This window comes from Myotis yumanensis, unplaced genomic scaffold (assembly GCF_028538775.1).
Source record: "Myotis yumanensis isolate MYYU_CA2020_CCGP unplaced genomic scaffold, mMyoYum1.0.hap1 SCAF_2, whole genome shotgun sequence".
Classification (NCBI taxonomy): Eukaryota; Metazoa; Chordata; class Mammalia; order Chiroptera; family Vespertilionidae; genus Myotis; species Myotis yumanensis.
Genome location: NW_027223753.1, coordinates 42,239,296 through 42,263,867, shown reverse-complemented (window position 1 = coordinate 42,263,867; position 24,572 = coordinate 42,239,296). Strand labels below are relative to the sequence as shown.

Sequence of the window (24,572 nt, the reverse complement as noted above, 5' to 3'; positions counted from 1 at the left end):
GCCTGGACGAGGACCCATTTTCATTGAGTCTGGGAGCAGGTCACAAGGCCCTGCCCTGGGAGACTGGGTTCCCATTTCCTCCGGGGAATGGGGTTTTATCTCCCAGGTAAGGAGTCTTTGTGGATATTAGAAGGCTGACATTTGGAAAGCCACTCACAGATCAACTTTTAAGTCGGGCCCTTATCTGAATGAAGCTGGCTGAGGTTTAGATAAAATGTAGTGATGGTTAGCCCAGCCAGCGTGGCTCAGTGGTTGAGCTTCAACCTATGAACTAGGAGGTCATGGTTCTATTCCAGGTCAGGGCACATGCCCGGTTTGTGGGCTCAATCCCAAGGAGGGGGCATGTAGGAGGCAGACAATCAATGATTCTCATCATTGATGTTTCTATTTCTCTCTCCCTCTCTGAAATCAATAAAAAAATGTATTTTTTAAAAATGTAGTGATGGTTTTCCTCCTGGGGAAAATGACAAGGAAATATGGATGCCTTTCCATGTCCTTCCTCTTTCTGCGTGAGATCGGTCCACTTCCATAGGCTTTGGGCTCTTCAGGAAAGGAGCCACCATCATCAAATGGTTACGAACTGGGGAGGAAAGTTCAAGAATCTGGGCCTGGACATACCTGGGTTATAATCTTGTTCCTGCTCCTTACTGGGTGCTTGAGTTTGGATAGTTAACGTAATTCGTAATTCCCCCTCCATGAGCCTGTTTCCCTGTCTGTAAAATGGGGGCATCAACTTCTACCTTCTGGGCATATGTGATGACTAAATGTATATGGAGTGATTCCCACCCACAGACAATGGGAGCTTGGCTAATGGTAGTAATTTCCATACTGAACATCCTGATATATTTGCCCTTGGACTGTGTACTTTTTTTTGCTGTCCTCTGGCTTGTGCCTCAGTCTACTTATCTATAAAATGGAGATAAGTGACTTTTGTTTGATCTCACGGTATGCAGGGGTCAATTATGCCCATCACATCTGGGAAAGCTCTCATCTGCCAGAATCTGCATAGCCTAGAGGGGGAAAGGACCTATGACGCGACAGAGTTAGGAGCAGAGAACCTGACCCTCTCAGAGGTAAGGAATCCAGGGGTCAGGGAACAGCCAGGATCATGGTAAATGGTGGGCAGTGTAGGGCGGGATCCTATCAGGCTGGTGCTAGGGCAGGGTCCAGTCCTCCCCTACTTCCCTGCCCTGGGGCCTGGCCACCCTGGGATGGGTCCTGGGAACAGAACAGCAGTCCCCAGGAGACACTGGCAGAGGAAGGAGCAAGAGGGGGAAGGGCACAGGTCCAGAGGGATGGCAGTCCAGGCCAACCTCTGGGACACCAGCAAGCCTCCTGCCAGTGGAGCCCCTTCCTTGGAGCCATGGCTCTGCCCTACAGATCCTGCTCTGCTTTGTCTGCTCAGATCATGGAGAGGTCAGTCCACCACTCTGGATCCTCCCCATCTGTGTCATGATCCCTGATTCTGATGAAGGTCTCAGGGCCTTAGGGCTCAAACTTCCATCCACAGCCAGACCCACTGTTCCCATAGCAGCTGGGATCCGCATTCCTTCTTCAAGACAATTTCCTCATCACCTTCTCCAGATGTCTTGCCCTGCACCATCATGGTCCACACCTGGGAGAGGAGCCCCACTGTTTCCATTATGCCCTGTGCTTTCCTCACTCGGAGCTCCTGCTACACTAAATTTAACATGTCTGTGTGCTACATGCCTTCCTTGACAGACCTTGAATTCCTTGGGGGCAGATATTATATCTTATTCATCTCTGTATCTTCAATATTCTCCACAATGTCTAGGTCTGAGAGGTACACAATACTGTTGAGTAAATATCTGGATTAGGAGTTAGCCCTGTGGACCTCTCTTATCTCATTTCCGACCATCATCCCATGGTTGGATTCCCAGAGAAGTCACTTTCCCCATCATGATGACAAAGATTCCAGAGTTTTTTTTTTTAAAAAAACAAACACTTTAACAGTAAATATTCGAAATAATTTGGCACATCACCTATATGCTCCTATTCTCAACTCTGTCTAGACTGTGGCCATGACCATTTGCTACCAAGGCTAACATGACCTTCCCTCCTCCTCCTCAGACTTACCAGTAATGTCCGCGTGCATTTGGACAAAAAGGGGATTCTTGCTCAGGCCTCCACACAGGAAAAGAGTGCTGATCGAGTGCCCCGCTGCCTCCATGGCCTCTATAATGAAGCGGGTCCCGAACTTCAAGGGAAAACAGAAGGAAGCATCAGGGTGAGAGCAAAAGAAAATGATGTAGAACATTTACTAAGTGTTCACCCAGTGCCGGACAGGGCCCTGAGAGCTTTAAACCCCTCCCTCGGACAGTGAGACCCCGAGAGGTTAGGGTGTCTCTAATCACACGGTTCACACCTGCCTGCCTGGAATCCTGCTACTGACCACACCATTTGCTTCTATCAGTTGCTGCACGATATTGATCAAAACAAATGACAACCTTAACGCAGTTAATAGATTTCATTCAAACCAATATTTGATTAGTGTATTGTGGCCCAGGTCTTCTATTAGGAACTAGGCATGGAGTGATTAGCAACAATGCTCTGAAAATAATGGTCAGTGGTCCCTGAATCTATCTTTTTTCCTTAAATAAGAACTAAGACGTTTGTTCCTTGAAAAAAGATACCAACAAAGGGAGCAGCAGAAACACAGAAAGAGGGTTCTAAATGCACAGAGAAGGAGAGACTCAGGATTTGGGCTGATGAAGGGCTAAAATGACCTTTGCTGCCACCTGGAACCAGGTAGTGGTTCCCATAACGAGGCTTTCAGAGCCAGAATCCATTCCCCGGCAGTGCTTGACCTGGGATGATGCAGAAATCACAGGCTCTGGCTGGATCAGGGCTTTGCTGTAGCTTCATTTCAGCCCTTGAGTCTTAACAGCTTCATAAAATGTGTTATCCTCATCCTCCTCTTGCTAAATTTATGAAACTCGGGAAGAAAATGTCGATGCATGGGAGGAGGATACCATGGTAGGGTCACCATGGTGAATCTCAATATACTATTCTCTAGTGTTAGCTAGGACATTCAAATGGCTGAAAATCATAGTTTGTTTGAAAGTTCAAAAACTAGAAGTTCCCAAATCCTAATTCATGTGGGATAAGAATTAAAAACAAAAAAAGATTAAGTTCAATGTGGCCTCAGGTGGCCAGAAGAGGTTTTTTTGGTAGGGAGATAGCCCTTAAAAAGTTTAGAGATTGAGCAATTCTGGGGGATGACAAGGTCCTAGGTGTGGACACAGGAGTGAGATGCTGAAGCACACAGATGAACAGGTCAAGGGAGAGGAGCAGATCAAGGATCTGAGAGACCACAGGTGGTGCAGCCTCCAAGAAGTAGTCAGGTTTGAGAATGCATGAGCCAGTGTTACAAATGGAAGTGCATCGTCGCTGGCAGGCTGGTACCCAAGTACATAGAGAGGATGTAGTTTAGCTTGAGGGCATGTCATAGCAGTGATGGCGGACCTATGACACCTCTGACACGCGAACTTAGTTTTTTGGTTGATTTTTCTTTGTTAAATGGCATTTAAATATATAAAATAAATATCAAAAATATAAGTCTTTGTTTTACTATGGTTGCAAATATCAAAAAATTTCTATATGTGACACAGCACCAGAGTTAAGTTACGGTTTTTCAAAATGCTGACAGGCCGAGCTCAAAAGGTTCGCCATCACTGCCATAGAGGCTTAACCAAAGTAAAGAAATAAGGTTTGAGAAGTGGTTTGAATGCTCCCATGACCCCCAGGGCGTGGAATGTAGGGCAAGCAAAGCCTCCTTTGACAAGGCTGACTAGAGAGCTGTGTCCTGGGCTGGAGGTGCCTCTGGGAGAGGGGGTGACTGGAGAGTGATCTGGGGACCATGGAATACTGATTGCGGTGGAATAAATGATGAGGGAGAGACAGTTCAGGAGCAAAAGAATAGCAATTCCAGCCCAAGGTCTATGGGGTTTGTAGAAGCTATTAGTGAATCTGATACGGTGAAACTTGGGCCGCTGAAGATAATCCACAGCTGTAGTGGGTTTAAAAAAAAAATTAAAACATGTTGTACCACATAAGGCCAGATGCTGCTTATTGATTATGGTTGATTACCCCCAGATGTTCTTAAGCTTTTTGGCAGTCTTGAACCCTCTTGAGAATGTAATAGAACCTACTGACCTCCCAGAAAAAAGTCATATACGAAACAGTATTATAAATAATTTGAAGAGGTCTACAGGTGCCCATATGTCCACCATGGATCATCTGGTATCCATAGAGTACAGGTAACCCTCGTCTTCTCTAGGGGCATGGATCTGTAATAGCTAAGATCATGGCTTCTGAATGTAAAAGACTAAGGCATTTTGCCTATTTCTTGAATCAAACCTGTACCTAACCTTCCTAAGACTCAATTCTCATTTTTAAAATGGGAATAATATCATACAAGGTTCACCCAAAAATTCTATGGATTTTCTGAATTAACACAAAAAAAATTAAATTTCATTCTTAGGCTTCATGAAATACAGTAAGCCCTGCCCTCCAAGGTTGCTGCTATAGACAGTGTGCCTAGAAGAGTGTCAGTGTTGAGTGCATGGGGAGTGTTTAGACATGAAAACCTCTCTCATTATTAGCTCTCTGCTATGCACTTAAATGGCGTCTCTAATCTATGACAAATTCAAACACCACATATTGCTATTCTCATTTAGGAGTTATATAATTTGCTTAAGGCAATAGAGGCTGTATAGGGGCAGGGAGGGGAGCTGCCTCCCAATGTGCATGGAAATAACATGCAAAATTGATATTTCTAAACCGGGGACTTGGGCTCATGTGATCAGAGGGCTTGAGTTGAGAGTAACACAAAGCCCAGTGCCTGGGAAAGGGAAAGAAAGGATCTGAACAAGAGGCACTCTCTCCAGAGGGGCTGTGACAGCCTGTCTTTCCCTCGTGTGGCATTGTTGGCCGAAATTTCCCACTCACTGGCGTTAGTTACAGGGCCTTCCCTTTCCCTGTCCCAGCCTCCACTCTGTGAACCCCTCCACCCGCCTCAGATGCTCGCCAAAGGGCTTTGTGCTGAAATGATTCTGTGCTCACCTTTCTGGAAAAACTGTTTTCACAGAGAAATTTAAATTAAAATTAGGCCATTCCACTGGGAATGTACAGAACCAAATGCAAATCGAGAGACTTCAAATGCAAATAGTACTTTTGAAGGGTCAATTCTGAAAAGAAAACTATGGGTGGACAGGCTATGGATAAGCTGGGTGTTTGACAGGTCTTTCAATGAAGGGTGATCAAGAGAGAATTTTACTTGGAAGAGGGTTTCGCAAGGTCCCAAGTTAACTTCTTTACAATATGTCTTCAATTTCATTCTATTTCTATAAAATACCAATCACAGATATGACTATAGAGAGCAATTCGCCTAACTTTAACTTATCAACAATAGGTGCTAGGGCCTTATTCAAAGCCAATGAGATCGATGTTCATTTTCAAGTTTAACATTATTTGAAAATATCTGTTATCAGATTGCTTAATTAAAATGCACATTTTTGCCTAAAAGACCAGCACACCCAGATACTTTTGCAAAACAGATTGAACTCTTCACAGTTCAACTGACTCCATAATAAAGTCCTATTGAGAAATCTCTGTCTTAAATTGCCTCCCCTTCGTGGTAGTACAAAGGTCATTAAGTCAACAGATAAAATAAATATAGCTTTTAATGCATGTACGGCCCATTGCATACAAGATTGATTTTCCCAGTGTGTGGTATTTGGAAAAATGTAGTGGCTCCGCCACCCCACCCCCACCCCCACCCCCACCCCCACCCCCACCTCTCCGCCACACACACACCATCTGCATGAAGTTTATCCTCGTTCATACATTCTTAGACTTCTGCTGCAGAATTTAGCAGGCAGGGGACCCATATGAGACAATCCTGGACAAATGAACAATGTTTTCTAAGATGTGCTAAGTCAAAACTATTCTTGGGAATGCCTGGGAGCTTGTTTTATCCATGCAGCTTTTACAAATAGATCAAAAGCAAACGCAGCATGGCGAAGGGCAAAGAGCTGATGTGTGGCAGTGAGACTGACAGAGGTTCAAATTCTGACCCTGCCATACACTAGCTGTTTTGACCTTGGCAAGTGGTTTACAAAATGAGGACGATCTCACTGGCTTACAGGTTACTGTCTAAAGCCACAGATGGGTAAGGCATTCTATTCCGTGCCTGGAACTGAGAGTGGGTGTCAATGAGAGGTAATAGTTGTTATGACCCTGTGGTGGTGCACCCTGTGTGGCCTCGTTCTTTATGTCCGCCTCTTAGCAACAATGCAGAGCATCACACAGCTCTGATTTTCTACGGTTATTCATTTCAGCAAGTGATTTGTTCTATTATAAGACTTTCCATACAGTAACAGTGAGGAATCAGAAACTAAAAGTTCCTCAATACATCACCCATTTAGTTTTATTTTAGAAATCTCAGCTCTGCCCCTTACTAGTTGAATGAAATTGACTGATTAACCTCACTGAGGCTTAGGTTTCTAATCTGTGGAATAGGGATTATCATACATACCTCACAAGGTTGCCAGATAATGTCTGTAAAATATTTAGCACAGTTGTGTCTGGCACATCATACCCCCAAACTATATTATTTATTATCATTGTCATCATTACTATAGAACAGATCACTAAATAATTGTTTTTACTAATGATGTGCACTTCTGTTCTCCATTTTCATCTTACTAGTCACTCTTCCATTTTGATGGATGTGAGAATTGTTTGTTTTTGACCACATCCCCATGAATAAAGCAGGCTGACTGATTTTACTGAACTGGCCAAGCCATTAAATCAATAAGATAGTGATTTCAGAAAAATAAATTCAAACTTGTCTATAAACAAAAAGGACTGTTTAATCAAGCTGGTTGATCCATACTCCTATGTAGTTGCATGAAAGACCACATGTCCTGTTAGTGGGTGGGAAGTTCTATTCTCCTACCTGGACTCATCTGCACATAAGGAAAGCACCTTTGCAGGCGATGCGGACATGTGGAAAAAATGCATGTAGCAATGAGCTTATGAAAGAGGTATGGAGAAACAGAATAATTGAATAGCATAGAAGTATACCCATAGAGCATTAACAACCAAAGGAAAAAAACCAAAACAAAACCAAAAAACCAAACAACAACAACAACAAACACTTAGTTTAAATAGGTATGTTTCTGAAAAGAAATTTTGAATCTGAACTTAATGAACTGATTTTTCCTTTCTGTTGGTGCCCATTTTTTCTCCAGAGTGGCTAAGTTCACTGGAATACCTGTTATTTGGGTTTCATACCAGCTCTGAGACCATGAAAGCCATGAGCCACTACCTCAACATGCACTTTCTAACATGTACACATGCAATCTTTTGTGCATGATTTTAGGGGTTAGAAGCCTTTTGTGGTCCATCCAAAGTCCACTCTAGAGAATGAGATTCCTTAGACAATCATGTTCGAGCTTTTGTAATTTTGTTTTCATTTTTTATTGACCTTTAGTTCAGGAGCGCCTAACACTTCAGGTTTAAATTATTTCCTTTCTCCATTCCTAACCATCTGAAACTTTCATTTACAGTAAGTAGCTAATTATCTAAAACCAAACACTTCTGTCTTCTAAGAAAGCTTACTATTTAAAGAAATCCTATAATTATTTTTTTTTGCAAAATGAATAATATCATGTGTTTTATAAATTTGGACATTGCTAATCCCAGTTTTTCTTAATGCAAGCATACATGGCACCTACCTGCTTGCTTCTATTCAATTGAACTTAGGAGACAAATTAGATAAATGAAAAATATGATGGTGAAAGACTTTAACACCTTTTAGCTTTCAGTTATTTTAAGTTATCAATAAAGCACGTGAAGACCTTCATCAAGATTTCCTTCTGAACAGACACCCGTCTCTCTTTCTGGCAAGCTCCCTTTTAATTAAGAATCTCTGTCACAAAAGCATATGATGTGTCTTGCAATGCATGTGGTTTAAAGTTTACTGATACCATAAGTCTCTCAAAAAATGGCATTAAAACTCTCATAACCACATCAAAATTACAACTGAACTACACAGCAACCATCATTCAGAACCGCATGAAATCTAGCTGAATGAAAGTCCTACAATTAAGAATATAAAGAAGAAGCCACATCCAGACTGGTAGGAGGGTTGGAGAGGAGGAACAGACTGGTTCCCATACACATCATACCCATACCCACTTGTGGTGGATAAAAATAGGGAGGGATATCTCAGCTATAGAGGTCCCAGTCCCACACCAGGCCCCATAGCCCAGGGTCCCAGTGGCAGGAAGAGAAGTCCCCAATAACTTCAGGCTGTAAAAACCAGTGGGGATTGAGGCTGAGTGAGACAAAAGGCTGCTGGAGTCCCAGGCAATTCCTCTTAAAGGGCTGGAACTCTGGCTCACTTCCTCTGAGCTCTAGCGCTGAGGCAGCAGCTTAAATGGCACCAGGGACATATGGGAGGAACTGCAGTGTACAGCATCCGAGCATCCGAGCATCTGGGGGAGGGGGGCAGAATTCTCCCAGACAGAAGTGCTGGCAGAGGTCATTGTGCCTTTTCTGAGCCCTCCCACCACAGAGCTGGCAGGAGGACGCCATATCTGAGTCTCCATCAACCTGGCTAATACCTTTGGCTCTGCCCTGGTGATTCCATGAGAATCCACCTGACCCAACTTTCAGGCCCACCCAAGCAGTTTCCAGTGGTTTTTCCATATAAACATCCTATCTTGGCTCATGCTCCATATTTTCCTAAAATCTTACAAATAGGCAGCGTCTGGCCTCAGTGAGACCCATACCTCTCGCTGAGTGGTCCAGGCCCTGCACTAGTAGCAGCACGTCTTGGTTTATAGCTTGGCCCTCTTTGGGGCACATCCAAGCCCAGCACAAATAGCAGCTATCTATAGATGGCTTTGAAGCTCGTGGTGGGTGGCCCTGGGAAGAATATGGGCAGTAGCTGACCTTGGCCTGCACCTCTTGGGAGACCCCAGAGCTAGCATACCCAGTGGAAAGCTTCAGACCACATTGAAGTACCACCCAACTATCTCCACAAGTGACACACTCAAAAGGAAGACACAGTGGGCACCAGAGCCCCGCTGAAGTAAGTTCTGCTCCCTGGGATGCGCCCTTGCACAACTGATCCTCTATGGTGGTCACAGCCAGTCCTTGCAGCTATAGACCTGGGAGTAAATCTCTCCGACTGATTTGCCAACAACAATCAAGGCTCAACTACATCAGGGGGTGTATACCAAGCATGTCAAACTTGTGGCCCGTGGGATGCATGTGTCCCACAATGAATATTTTTGCAGCCCAGCCAATATAACAATATGTAAGAAACATTTTAATAAAAATTTCATAACTTAATTTTTATAATATTCTGTTATATATAACTATTAATAATGAACTACAACGTTTGCTAATGACTGATTACTATAATTGTGTTGCATTCATTTCCCTTATGCGCCTTACACACAGGCACACCATTTCTCTCCACTAATACTAGCAGTGAATATTTTAGCAGCCAATTGCCATGTTATTAGTCTTGGACTGACTTGTTTGGTGTGCGCAACAGGAAATATTTCACTTTAGGAGAACAAGAAAAATAGGTTTATTTGCATTATGCTCATTAATTTGTGCAGTTATTCAGTGTCTGTTAAGTTAATGTTGAAGGAAAAATATTAATTATTAAAATTTTCTATTATTTTATGTTAATGATTAATCATTTATTTTTCAGCCCTTTGTATTCAGCATGTCTCTATCAAAATAAACCTATGTTTCTATGAAAATTGAAGCTTTTGTTTTTTTGTGGCCCACATAAACTTAAACCTTGTTTATTTGGCCCATGTTAGCCTTTGAGTTTGACATGCTTGGTGTACACAGTCCACACAGGAGGGGGAATGTGCACCTGGAATTCCCAGCTCAGTTGAATGGGGAGGTTGAACCACTGGACCTACTACACAAGGCCACTCTGCCAAGCCAGGAGACAAAGCAGCTCTACCTAATACATAGAAACAAACACAGTGAGCTTCCAAAATGAGGAGACAAAGAAACATGCCCCAAATGAAAGAACAGAACAAAAGTTCAGAAAAAGGACTAAACAAAATGAAGAATAGATACAGACTTCAAAACATTGATGCTCAATGAACTTAGAGGATGAGTAGATGAACTTAGAGAGAACTTCAACAGCATCAAAAAGGATATGGAAACTATATAACAGAACCAGTCAGAAATTAAGGAAACACTAACTGAAATAAATAATAATTTATAGAAAATCAATAGTAGAATAGATGAAGCCAAGAATCAAATCAGGGATTTGGAATACAAAGAAGCAAAAAACACTCAATGAGAATACCAAAAGGAAAAAATAATTTTAAAAAATGAGGTTGATATAAGGAACCTTCAAGTGTAGCAATTTCAAGTGTACCAACATTTGCATCATAAGGGTGCCAGAAGTAGAAGAGAGCAAGAAATTGAAAACCTATTTGAAAAAACAATAACAGAAATTAACCTGGTAAAGAAAATAGACATCCAAGTTGAGGGAGCACAGAGAGTCCCAAACAAGATGAACACAAAGAGGCCCACACCAAGGCACATCATAATTAAAATGTTAAAGACAAAGGGAGAATCTTAAAAGCAGGAGAGAAAAGCAGTTAGTTACCTACAAAGGAGCTCTCATAAGTCTGTCAGATGATTTCTCAAAAGAAACTTTGCAGACCAGAAGGGATTGACAAGAAATATTCAAAGTTATGAAAGCAAGGACCTGCAATCAAGATTACTCTACTCAGAAAAGCTATCATTTAGGATTGAAGGACATATAAAGATTCCCAGACAAGAAAATCTAATGGAGTTCATCACTAATCCAGTATTATATAAAATGTTAAAGCGTCTTCTTTAAGAAGAAGAAAAATATAAAAAAATATGAACAATAAAATGGCAATAAATATGTATCTATCAATAATTAAATCTAAAAAAAATAAACAAACAAGCAAAACAGAAACAGACTCATAAATACAGAGAACATTTTGACAGTTGCCAAATGGAAGGGGGGCTGGGGAGGGACAGGTGAAAAAGGTGAAAGTATTAAGAAGTACAAATTGATAATTACAGAATAGTCACAGGGATGTAAAGTACAGCATAGAGAATATAGTCAATAATATTGTAATAGCTATGTATGGCATCACATGGGTATGATATTTGTCAGAATGATCACTTAGTAAGTTATATAATGTCTAATCACTGGGGTACATACCTGAAAATAATACCATATTGTATGTCAACTGTAATTGAAAAATAAATGATTAAAAAAATGTATGTTTTTTATATGTATAGTGAAATACAGTTGACCCTTGAACAATATGGGTTTGAACTGCACTGGTCCACTTATATGCAGAATTTTTTTCAATAAATACTATAAATTATTTTCCCTTCCTTATATTTTCTCAATAACATTAAAAGAAATAAAATTGCATTAAAGTGTCTTACAGCAATGGCTTGAACTGTGGCCAGGTAGAGAATGGCAAGATCATCGAGGTCCTGAGATAGTTTCAATCCGGTGACCTGCAGAGATGAAAACAAAAAAAAGAAGATGATGGCCAAAAGGAGCTGCCATGGATAGAGTTAATGCCCACGAAACACATTCAGATGTGTTTTCTTGCTGAAACAAGTTCATATGCAAATCCCTTTTTTGTGAGCTGAATGTGAAATAACTACTAAATTGTTTAATCTCCAGACTGGGAAAAACTATCCCTTTTTCTCCAGAAATGCCTTGCCTTGAATGAAACAAAAACAAAACAAATACTATAGGAAGATTGTGTTTGGTATTTCTGAGCATGGAATAAAATTCCTTTCCTCTTCTTTAAAAAAAAATCTTATTACACACATCTTTGGCTTACAGAAAGCAATAACAAGTAGCAGTGTCATTCTCATAAAAGTTGATCTTATTCCAAGTTCTGCTACTGTCAGGATTCAGTGTAACAGCATCCAACGGATATCCAGGGTAAAATAATATGTCTCCTATAAATGTTATACCTACTAGGGGATAATTTAGAATCTGTGGTTTTCAAGGGAATCCCATTAAAGTCAATCGGAACCACATGCTTATATGGAACGTGTCAGTCTCTGAGAGATTCCAGAACTGAACAGGATGCTGGGTTTGAACGCCTTTGAGACTCATTCACCATCCCACTTTCATATTTCCCCTTCATTGAGGTGTCCTCTTGGGACCTTTTTAGAGGGTTAAGACTGCTGGTTCCGTCAAACCTAGTGTGAAGTTTGTGGGCATTGATACCAGAGTTCACTTTATATTTTCACATTACAAAAATTAATTCATGTAACATGCATTTACTCAAAGCCTACAGGGGCATGGTCTAGAGTTCAACAAGGTGATGACATGCATCTTGCATTATAATACAAGAGTGGAGTGGTCCACCTTCCCTTCATCTCTCCAGATTCCACCCCCGACCGTGGAAGTAAGGGGCCAGTATTGGCCTGTTGGCAGGGCACAGTCACCGCTCTGTTACTCAAATCAGAAACCAGAGAATAGGGAGCACTCTTCCCTGACTTTCCTCTGCCTTCCCATGTTTAACCAGTCTCCAAGTCTTGCATATTTGATCCCCCTCCATTTTTTGCATCCCTCCCTTTTCTTCATCCTGTCTCTCACTTCCTTAAACCAGGCCACCATTATGTCCCTCCTGCTTGCTGAATTAGCCCCTGGACAGATCTCTCTATCACAGAGCTAATAATTATTCTCAAATATAAATTTCATCATGATACTCCTTGTTAAACATTCTACTTCTTACCCTGGTTTTGAAGCAGAAATGTCTTCGCTATCTTATGTGCGTCTTCCCGGACTTGCCCCTGCTCACTACTATGGCACCTGAACTTGTCCTTCCTCACTTAGCATCCTGTGCTCCAGCTATTCTGAGTACTCAACTCAGTCTGTCAATACAGGGATCCCTGCTGGTAGTTATTCTTGGCAAGTAACTGGGCAGCTAGATGAGAAAACAATGGCTTTGATTTTAAACGAGAGGAGCATTAAGGTTTGAAGGAGAGACCAGAGAGGAACTCTGGGGAGAGGAACTCTCAAGCCAGGAACTCTGTGAAGGGTCATCTCTCATGAAACTCCCCAGAGACCTAAGCAGACATTAAGCACGTTTGAACTAGGAGAGAACATAAACAATGCTGATAATATAGAAGTTCATTTCAGAATCTTCCTGAGGAAATAATTTGCCTAAAAGCACAGAGAATAGAAAAATAGAAACCCAAACCTAAGTATTCTGAAAGACTGCTTGTGTTATTCACCACAGTACTTCCAATGCCTAGCACTGTAGATGCTAGGTTAATGCTTGTTGAATGTGTGAATTTGTGACAATCCAGTGCTCTCTCTTCCTTTCATATACTACTCTCTCCTAATATCCTACCCTTCTGTCACTATGCAATTAGGAGAGGAAAATGTTTACTACCTCGACCCCTCATATATTCAGAGAGGACAAGACATTTGCTCCATGTCCCAAGACAGAACACTGGAAGATCATGTATAGTTGCTCACTCCATGCCCTCAACACCCCCAACCTCCATACTTACCATTCCTCATGGGAGGAGTGGTTTACCTAAGATTGGAGTGAATGTAGGGTCTCTGTAGCACGTGAGGAACCTTTGTGTAAATTAGAAAAATGGTGCCCCCTTCAGATGAATTAAATACACAAGGCATGCCATCTGGGAGAGTGATTTCTAAAAGGGAGCAGAGTGAACAGGATGTCAGCCTGTCATTCTCCCCCGCGCCCCCCGCCCCCCACCACCACCAATAGCTTGTATAAGTAACCAGCGCCATGACAAACCATGGTCCTGGGTAAAGGTCACTAGTCCTTAATGGTATCTCTCTCTCTCTCTCTCTCTCTTCTGTACTGGCCAGGCCTCATTAGTGTCTCTGTTGTTCATCTACTAGGAAAGCCTCTCTTCCAGAGCCAGGCCAGGATGACCGGTTTCCTCTCCCCAGGCATCAGTGTGATGTGAATCAAGTCATAATTCACCAGCGTGTCTGGGTACGTATCTGCTTGGCAGACCCACATTCTCCTATAGGTCAATCCTGACCCAGACTTGGGTAAATTATAATGGTGCTGGGGGGGAAGTTTGATTTCCTACATAAGATGCACTATTCTATTCATTTATTAGGAATCCCACCGCCCTTTATAACATGATAATGTAAATAGTTCTGATATCTTTCCCAATTAGTAAGACCCCACAGAGAGGAGTATGATATTGCCAGAGTTAGCTTTTTTTAAATCTCCAGAATATATTCATAAAGACTTCTAAAAAGTACTGGTATTGGAGCAAAAAAATGTCATGGACCCTTCTTTAATTTTCAAGTGTCTCCAAGAGCTCAGAACTCATAGGGCAGAAAGGAGAAAACAGTTTATTTTCTTTGGAAACTGAGAATGAGATAATCAATGGAAATGAGCACTACATTTAACTCTTGAGCTCAACAGGAGCTGTGACAAAAGGGGGACACATAATGGGGGGACACAGCATTTCTTTTTTCTACAAATAAAACATACCTATCCTTCAAGGGAGAAAAAGTTACTCCTGGGAAGAAGATACTCAGTACAAAAGGGAGTCAGCCAGCACACTTCTCCCATAGCCATTTCCCACATTCCCTCACCACTAGCATCGGGGCCCTGGAGTTGCGATGTGACTCATTGAAAAATATTTCTCTTGACAGTGCCAAGTTACTATGGTGGGGGGCACTGGGGAGGGGAACCCTGCTTCTGTGACATCTTACCTGATATGCATGCAGGTGGAGACACTAGAAGGCATCTGCTTACGTCCATTGATTCTCTCAAATACCAGAAACCTCAGACCTGCCTTGGCAAAAGTCAAATGACAGCCCACAATGGAACTTTTTAAGGAATGCCTGCCATGTGGACCGCTTGGAAGACCATAGAGGGCCCTAAGGGAGCTGTTGGTAGGAGGGTGGCAGCAGTGCCCTGGGAGTGCCAGGAATATGTCGTGGGAGGTGCAGCTTTGTAACCAGTGAGACAGCTGGGATAGGGGAGATGAGCTGACACCCCTGGCTGAAGGCTGAATGGTTCCAGCAATAAGAGGAAGTGGGAAGAATGCATAAGTGGAAGAAATGTTTACAGATGTGCATGTGCCTATTTTGAATGTCTGGGCGAAACAGCAAAATGTATGGGGAATCCCCAGGAGAGAGCTGCAATGGTAAGCACATTTTATTTATTTGGGCTATTGTGTAATGAGAACTGTAGGAGAAAACATGTATAATTACTATTTAGAGGTGTGTGAAAGCTGTATATGGTGGCCAAAGAGATGCAAACTGCGTGTGATGACTTCAACATCTTAGATAATGGTTATAAAATGCTTATGTACATCTGGGGATTTCTAAGCTTAGAAAAGAAGTGTAGGGGAGTGGAAAGATGGTAAACTTTGCAGCAAGACACCTGGGATTACATCTTGACATAACCCCTAACTGGCTGTATGGCAGTGTGTTTTGTAACCTCTCTGAGCCTCACGTTTTTTATTTGTAAAATAAGAATAATATCTCAATAATATATGTGAATATTACATATCATTTGCAAAGTACCTTACTTTTTCAGCAAGCTGTACTGAGTCTACAAGAGCTCAACACTTGTAGTGCCAACTATGTGTGCATAGGCGATACTTAAAATGTTCATTTCCTTTCCCTTTCTCTTGAATGCACAAAGGGCTCTATCCCATTTATTAACTGGAATAAAGCAATAAAGCCTCTCCTTCAACATGCTATGGGCACCAGCGGGGTATTAATGAGTGCTGCTGAAGACTAGTGGCTGTACAGGGCTGGAGAGGCAGGGCAAAGTGTATGCTGATCATCAACATCAGGGTTATAATGCTAGAGGTACGGACATGCAGGAGTATGGAGAAGCAGTGTGTCTCTGATGAGTGCCCAGAGATTAGACAGTGGGGGACTCACTTGCAAAACCTCCCTGCAGAAGCCTTAGTCCTTATGAACCTACACACTTCCATTCACTACGTGAATAGGAAAGACAGTGGACTTCCCCCTCCACTTAGCCACAACACTGAACTCTTTCCTGGGATCCTAGTTGAATGTAGATTTCCTGAGATCCAACTTCAGATTGATTGAACCTTTGGTAGGGGCCCAACGATTTGCATTTTCAGCAAGGTCTTGATATACAGTAACGCATGGGAACAACTGCCCTAAACTTGGCATTGTGAATTATAGCTTCACAGCCCTAAAATAGTTTACATTAAAAAATGTATTAGTAATTTAGCTAGCTAAGTTTTTCCTTCTTAGTTGTTAAAGAATTGAAGTGATTATAAAATAAAGTGGAGGCATTAGAAATAGATTCTCAAGGGATCTCTAAACATTATAGAAAACAAGAAATAGGATTCGTAGCGCTGAGATTGGTCATCAGAACTTGATGAGGTATCTATGGCTCTGGGGAATTGGTTGAAAGCTTTTCAGAATACCAAGGAACAGAACACATGTTCTGTTTGTTTAGTCATTAATGAAGGTGGAGCTGATGGACGAATAGCATGGAAATGAGGAGGATCAGAGAAAGATTTATAGAAAATTTCTGGAGGGAGGACAGAGATTGAGAACAGGGCTGAGGTCACCAGCAGCCTGGAAGAGAACGGGGACAGGTCTCCCCAATAACATGCATGGGTTTCAGTAAGTCTTAGGAGTTGAGGCTGACAGTTGGCATTGCCTGAAACTCACCCAGACTTGGGAAATAAATGTGTGGACACAATGTGATAGGCAGAATTCTAAGGATGTCCCTGCAAGATTTGCCATATCCTGGTCACTCAGACAAACACTAACCTAGGCACTGATGTAAAGGGACTTTGCAGATGGAACCAGTTATCAACCTGTTGACCCTAAATATGGAGATTATCCTGGGTCACCCAGTTGGGCTCAATGTAATCATATGAGCTCTTAGAAGCAGAAGAGGAAGGCAGAAGAGTCAGTCAAGAGATATGGCGAAGAAGAAGACAGGAGAAATGAGGCAGAAATGGAAATCAGAGAGATTCAAAGCATGAAAAGGACTTGGTCTGCCATTGCTGGCTTTGAAGGCGGAGGAAGAGGGCAAGGAGCCAAGCAATGCAGGTGGTCTCTGGAAGGTGAGGACCACTGCCTGTGAGTCAGCCAGGACACAGGGACCTCAGTCCTGCAATGGCACAGAGCCTAATTTGGTCAACTTGAATGAGTTTGGTAGCAGATTAGTCCCAGCCCTGCTGATAAGAGCCCTCGGTTATAGTCTTGTGGAAACTGGAACAGAGAAACCAGTTGAGCCAGCCTTGGCTTCTAACCTACAGAACTGGGAGAAAATATGTTTAAGACTATACATTTGTGGTAATTTATTACAGCAGCAACAGAAAAGTAACACACACATAATGACTAGATGATGGGCTGACACTGTCCCTCACAACCTTCTTCTACTGGTGAACTCAATATCCCACAGCACAAGTTCATGGGCTGTTTGCCAGATGTACCAAGCACTTCACACCTTTGCCTGCTCTGCTTCTGAAGCTCTAAATCTAAGTTATGCTGATATGTCATGTACCAGAATCCCAAAGTTCTTCTGATCAACTGTCCTGGCCCATCCTGGCCCCTCCTTACTATCATCCAATCCTGTCCTAAGATTACACACCAAATTGGATCCCATCCTTGGTCCTCTGGCCTTGGCTCTTTTCCATTATTTCTCTGTTGGGCCTTCCTGGCAGATTTCTACTTGGTTCACTCCTCATTCTGTACTCGCCTGGGAAGAGCTCTGTCCATAATCCACTGCCCTCTTCCAGTTGTATTTGTTTAGTGTATACAGAAAAGATAAAAAACCCATCTTTTTAAAATGGTGGTCTTGCAGAATTGTCATGAAAGTTGTGGATGATGCATGTAAAGTATCTACCATGATGCTTGGCACATTGTAGTCCCTGAAATATGCTACCTATTATAAATCACAATACCAGCTGTGAAATTAGTTGCTTCAATAAAAACAAAAATTGCCTGGCCAGTATTGCTCAGTGGTTGAATAATAGTCCCATGTACCAAAAGGTCACATGCCTGGGTTGCAGGCTTGATCCCCAGTAGGGGGAGTGCAAGAGATAGCCGATTGATATTGATTCTCTCCTATCAATGTTTCTATCACTTATCCTCTTTCCCTTCCTCTCTCTCTCAAGTTAATAAAAACATACTTTAAAATAAATAAATAAAAACAAACAAAACCCCCTCACATGATAAGAAAAACAGTTAAATGATACTGAGGATATTAAGATGTTATCAGATTCAATTTTTCATAGGCAAAAATAATATGTAAAAAAATGGCTAAATAAAACAATATTAAATCACAACAAAAACATCAACAAATTTATGCCAAAGAGCCCTCATGTTGCCAAGGCTTATCCATATCTCACTGAAAAGCTTCTCCATAGTCCATCATCCCATCAGAGGAAGCCACAAGGATACAACCTCTGGCTTCCACTGAGCTCTTGCAAACAAACATTGCTGACTCCATCCACATCTGACTCTGTTTAGTGATGCCCACCTCTAGCTGGGATTCAGCCCTCTGGGAACTGGCTCAGATCTCATAACGCTTCTTTCCCAACTCCCTCCTTGTTTTCCACATGCACACGTGCTCTGTGTTTGCTTTGAAGAACCTGTGGAGCAGCACTCACCTTTCCAGCAGTCTGAGCAGCATATGGCCTACATTAGAGATCACAGCTCTTCAAAGAACCAGAAAGTAACTTTCCGTTCTGGGTAAGGCTGTACTTGCAAAGAGAAGCAGAGGAAACATGTTTCCACCAATGGTGAGCATGGCGTGTTCTCATGGCCTGATATGTCTCTGAGATCATTTAATTCTGTGAGTGGGTATTTCAAGAAAATAATTTTTAAAAATCAAAATGAAGAGGCCATTTTAATTTGAGAATAAAAAATGGTTACCCTAGCTGGTTTGGCTCAGGAGATAAGAGTGTTGGCTTGTGGACTGAAGGGTCCTGGGTTCAATTCTGGTCAAGGGCACATGCCCGGGTTGCGGGCTGGATCCCCAGTAGGGGGTGTGCAGAAGGCAGTCAATCAATGATTCTCTCTCATCATTGATGTTTCTATCTCTGTCTCCCCTTCACTTCCTCCCTGAAATCAATAAACATATTTTAAAAAGTGACCACCTACATAAGGAAGAAAGGACTCTTTCAAAATGCCTACAGCACTAGCCGTTTTGTAAGGTTCGCCAAATCTGAGATTCCTGTTGCGTTGATGAAGAAATGGAGGACCAAGGACTTAACTACAGAAAAGACTAATCTCTATCCCTATAGGAAGCTTGGCTACTGGGATGGGCCAGGCGATCATTCAGCTGATCTCGCAGGTTGTTTGTGGCAAAGATCTCCATGGCTGGTGAGTCCAGTTGGTGCTGGGACTAAGGTGGACAGTTCATGATGGGCTGCTCAGGACTCAATCCAGCTAACACCTTGTAAACGTGCAAGGAAGAGCCACTAAGAAGGAGCCACAGACTCAAAAGCATTGGCTGTTGCTATCTGTGCACCATTTGATTCTGACAGTGATGCTGCAAGGGAGCCTGTGACTCTTCTGCTTATGGCTGAGCACGCTGACCTCACTGAGTTAAGCTCAGAGACCACGCAGCCAATACACTCTCAAACCAGGATGCAAACACAGGGCTGACTTCAAACCCAGGCTGTTTCACAGGGGTAAAACCACCCACCCAACCACTCAAAATAGAAACAATCACACACACACACACACACACACACACACACACACACACACCATGCAAGCATTCCTGACAGTGAGAATTTAGCTTCATCTATCTGTGTGTGTGGCCATGTCATGTTTCTTTATTTTAAAGCAGTGATTTTCAACCTTTTTCATCTCATGGCACACATAAACGAATTTTTTAAATTCTGCAGCACACCAAATATATATTTTTTGCTGATCTGACAAAAAAAATTGATATAATTTTTGTCACTCACACCAGATGGTGATTGTTGTGTTAGACGTTGTGATATTTTTTTATTTGACAATCTAAGGGAAAAGAGGTCAGTGCCCGCACTAAATAGTCAGGTATTGCGTGTTTTAAAATTTCTTGCGGCACACCAGTTGAAAATCACTGCTTGAAAAGTAAGCATTTTTTGTTTTGGTTTGGTTTTAAAGAGCCTAGTATTACCAGTGTTAAATGTTTTGACAGTGATCGATTGCCATTAGCCAAGCTTCTGCTTTGTTTAAATATCGCATGCGCAGCCTTTACCTCCCCATGCCTCATTTATTAAGTGGAAAGGGGAACTATTTACATAGGTGGCTACTTGGTCCAGGCATACTGTTAAGTTGTCCACCCCTAACCGCCATCTCTTTTTAGCCTAGTTCTGTGGGTCGGTACAGCATCACCAAAGGAGAAATAAAACAGCTAGCCACATGGCAGGGAGCCAACTATTAGCAGGACAAAAGAGAATGATTCTATCAGGCATCGTTGAAGGAGGCCTGGCTTGTGCCCTGCTCCTGCTGATGAGGGTAGGCACCTAAAGTGGAAGGGTCGAGAGCCAGGTCGAACCAGGAGTGGCGATTACTTTTGAAATCTGAGTCAGTGAGGTTGGGAAGGAAACTCGCACCATTACTGAGAAGAGAGAGGGTCAGAGCTTTCATCCAAGGACCAAGGCAAGGATGGAAATGGGAGCAAGAGCAAGAAGGCTGGTGGTCAGGACAGGGGAGCAAGGACCCGGCTGAGGAGTGTGGCTCAGAATTAAGCCGCGCATGATGCAGCTGTTATGACTCCTTTTAAGAGTCCAGAGTTTCAGGCCGCCTCATGGGGGTGTACATCTTAAAAGTCAGGATTCATGCTTACTGAAGCTCAGCAATTTCCTGGCATTGGGACCTCAGGCAAGTCACTTTTCATTCCTCAGTTGGCAAATAAAGATGAAAATGATTGCTTAAACACAGGCAATTATTCAGTGCCTGTCTCTGACCGAGGCACTGTTGCAATTTAAAAAGTAAAGAAGGCAGAGCCCCCACCTTCAAACAGTTTTTCTAACAAATTTAAAATATATGCTACATCTTAGGACAGCCCTCACCTTATTTTCTTCAGTAAAAACTATGATTTTTGTTGCCTTCAATGCAGGTTTTAATTCTGCTATTGTATTTTTGGTTGTCTTTATCATTCCCCCCCCTTTTTTTCCCCTAACTCCATTGACTTTTCATCCTAATAAGTTTCTGACCTATTTCACCGAGCTATACCTTTTAAAATATCCTATTGAGTATGCCAAGGAGTTTTTAATGTTTTCTTTTAGTTTGGGTAGTAAATAATTTTTAAGAGGCATTTCCTTAAGTGTTCAAAATGGTACTTTTTTTTTTTTTTGTATGCAACATGTTTCCTAATGGATTCACTTCATCACTGTTTTCATTCATTCTACCCAGAGTTCTCCATATTCAGTGTTTCCCAGCATTCAGTCCACATGACTTACTCCCACCCTCTCCCTGAAACTTGGCTGGAGCTCTTCAGATCTACAGCCAGGTGCCAAGTCCCAGAGGCAGCGGTTGTTACTTGGTGTGGATTTGTTGGCCAGAGGTGGGTCACTCCTGACTGACTTTCTAACCCCAGGACAGACATAGACTAGCAAAACTACACCCCCTCCTCCAAATCCACAGGGTTTCCCTGCCCCTGCCGGGTTAACCGTCTACTCAGGCTCCTCAGCATGCAGGCAGGCCGTCACCATTTACCCCAAATCACACTTCCTGCCCCCGCTGGCTTCTTGGGTTGGCAGTTTTCTAATGGATTGAACTGAAGGGGAAGATAAGATTTGGGTTATGGAAGAGTTCTGGGAAATTAAACTCACTGCTGCTTCCAAAACACAAAACAAAACAAGAAACCCTAACCACAGCAGCAAAGGACTGCCCTGTGTTTAGTCTTAAAGGGGCCCTGCATTTATTTTTAAGCTAAGGAGCAGGAGGCAAAGGGGCCCAGACTCTTGCGTGGCTGGTGGTTTATTTGTTCATATGACATCTATTATGTTTGTCAAACAGGCTACGTTTAATCTTTTAGATTCTGGAACATCTTCCCAGTTTCCCTCTGAGAATGCCAATTTTAGTTTTCCTAGTTCAGGGTCATCTTAATTGTCAAAGTCAGCCTGAGTTTATGCATTTTTTTTTTGCATCTTCATTATTTTCTTTTTTTATAATGTTTTTAAAAAAATATTTTTATTGACTTCAGAGAGGAAGGGGGAGGGAGAGAGAGAAACATCAATGATGAGAGAGAATCATTGATGGGCTGCCTCCTGCAGGTCCCCTACTGGGGATTGAGCCCGTAACCTGCAACCCAGGCATGTGCCCTGATCAGGAATTGAACCAGTGACCTCCTGGTTCATAGGTCAACGCTCAACCACTGAGACACACCAGCCAGGCTTCATTATTTTCAAATGAAGTTGAGAAAGGTTGCATGAGAGCTTTCTGACCTAAAGCCACATTTTAGGAAAAATTTAAAGTCAGATATTAGGTGAGCACTTCCTTCAGCTTGCAAGACGTCTGTATTACAGGGATCACACAGCATGATGATTATGTACACACACACACACACACACACACACACACACACACTAATTCTCTCCCCCACTTTCATGTGCATTTGGGACAGGTACAGTTTCTTTTCACAGTAGGTGGTCAATAAGCACGGACTGAATGAATGAAGGTCATCAAGGCGTAAAGAACTGGGAGAGTGTGATGCTTGCCAAAGCAGAAGGAGCAGAGGGAGTGCCCAGTGGTTTTCTGAGGAAATGTCTTCCTTTTTTGTTATCAAGATCTAATGCTAAATGTGGCCTATCAGTGGTAAGATAATGATACAAGGAACCCAAATCATAGACATTCACTATGCCTTTTGCTCTCCTCGAACCCCCCACAACACTGCATTTACTAGGATTTCCTTGAGCCCGAACCCTCTTCCCCATGTCACTCAGTGTCAATGTCACCTCTGATCTGAAGCCTTTCCCGACTACTGAGACCAGGCTGGGCAATCATCCTCTATGCATCCAGGGGGGCCTGGACCCTGAGTGGCACCTGGAGCTTGACCCAGTATCCCTACTGCCTGCCCCCAAAGACAGTCCCATTCCCAAGGGCTGGCATTATGGCTACTCTTATATCCCCCACCACCTCTAACAGGGCCTGTGTCTGTTAAAAGAATTAATTGATGAACAAAGTCCTCCCAATTATAACAAAGATGGGAGCCTCAATTTACTTGGGCATTAACATTGGTATTAAGTATTTATCACATGAATAATAAGAGTAGCAACTAATCCATTTAGTATTAACAAATTGCTCATATGTATAATTTTTATAGAAATAAATGATCTCTTTGTTATGTCTATGTTGACTATCAATTATCAATAAGTACATATTACACATTTAGTATGTGCCCAGGGAAATGTTTCAGGAGCCAAAAGAAAAAATCATACCTGGTTCTTGCCCTCTGGGGATTATTTTGACAATCCTAGTTGCTATGCATATATTTTATCAAGCACTCCCCTTCCCTCCCTTGAAACATCCTCCATGAATGTAGGAATTGTTGTGCCTTACTGTATCTACAGCAGAGCTTGACACATAGTAGGTACCAAATAAATATTTACTGAATGAGTGCTAGAGACAGTAGTCATTGTAGGTTCTGAAGGGTAACATGACACTGGATGGTTTCCGGGTTATTATTTTGATGTCATTCAAAATTGGATTGAGAAAGAGATTGGGGGGGGGGGAGGAGATTTTTTTAGCTCCAAATTTCCTTCTTTCTATCTTATCTAGTTACCTTCTTGTGTTCTGATGTAAACTCATGGAATGACAACTCTTCAAATGTAAGCCTAATACAAGGGCAGTTATGAAAGGAAAGCACTGCTGAGAAGTATCAGGTGATCTAGGAAATACTAGTATATTTACAAAACAAAACCTTTTTAGAGCTGAAACCGGTTTGGCTCAGTGGATAGAGCATCGGCCTGTAGACTGAAAGGTCCCAGGTTTGATTCCAGTCAAGGGCATGTACCTGGGTTGCCGGCACATTCCCAGTGGGAGATGTGCAGGAGGCAGCTGGTCGATGTTTCTCTCTCATCTATGTTTCTAACTCTCTATCTCTCTCCCTTTCTCTCTGTAAAAAATCAATAAACTATATTTAAAAAAAAAAACCTTTTTAGAAAGGTGAACTTTCAGAATTTTTTTCTATATGATTGGGCATATCTCCCCATGCAAAAATGTCCTTTGGTAAGTAAGCTCTTACCCTAATGAGGCAGGCATTCTTCAAAAAACACAACTGAGCAGGGCCAGCGTGGCTCAGTGTTTGAGCATCTATCTATGAACCAGGAGGTCACGGTTCCATTCCGGGTCAGGGCACATGCCTGAGTTGCTGACTCAATCCCCAGTAGGGGGTGTGCAGGAGGCAGCTGATCAATGATTCTCTCCCATTGATGTCTCTATCTCTCTCTCCCTCTCCCTTCCTCTCTGAAATCAATAAAAATATACTTTAAAAACATACACACACACAACTGACTCCTTTGGAATTACATTCTGC

At 42.3% G+C, this 24,572-nt stretch overlaps 1 protein-coding gene across 5 annotated transcripts in view; it reads right to left on the bottom strand.

Annotated features, from left to right (window-relative positions):
- Positions 1-24,572, bottom strand: part of FGGY (FGGY carbohydrate kinase domain containing) — a 402,080-nt gene that overhangs the window by 77,661 nt on the left and 299,847 nt on the right. For all 5 annotated transcript variants that reach the window (XM_070405226.1, XM_070405225.1, XM_070405229.1 and 2 more), the window contains exons 12-13: positions 11,506-11,580; positions 2,098-2,218 (exon numbers count right to left, since the gene is read on the bottom strand). In XM_070405226.1, coding sequence (XP_070261327.1) covers positions 2,098-2,218; positions 11,506-11,580 — 196 coding nt within the window. The remainder of the gene's footprint in view (positions 1-2,097; positions 2,219-11,505; positions 11,581-24,572) is intronic.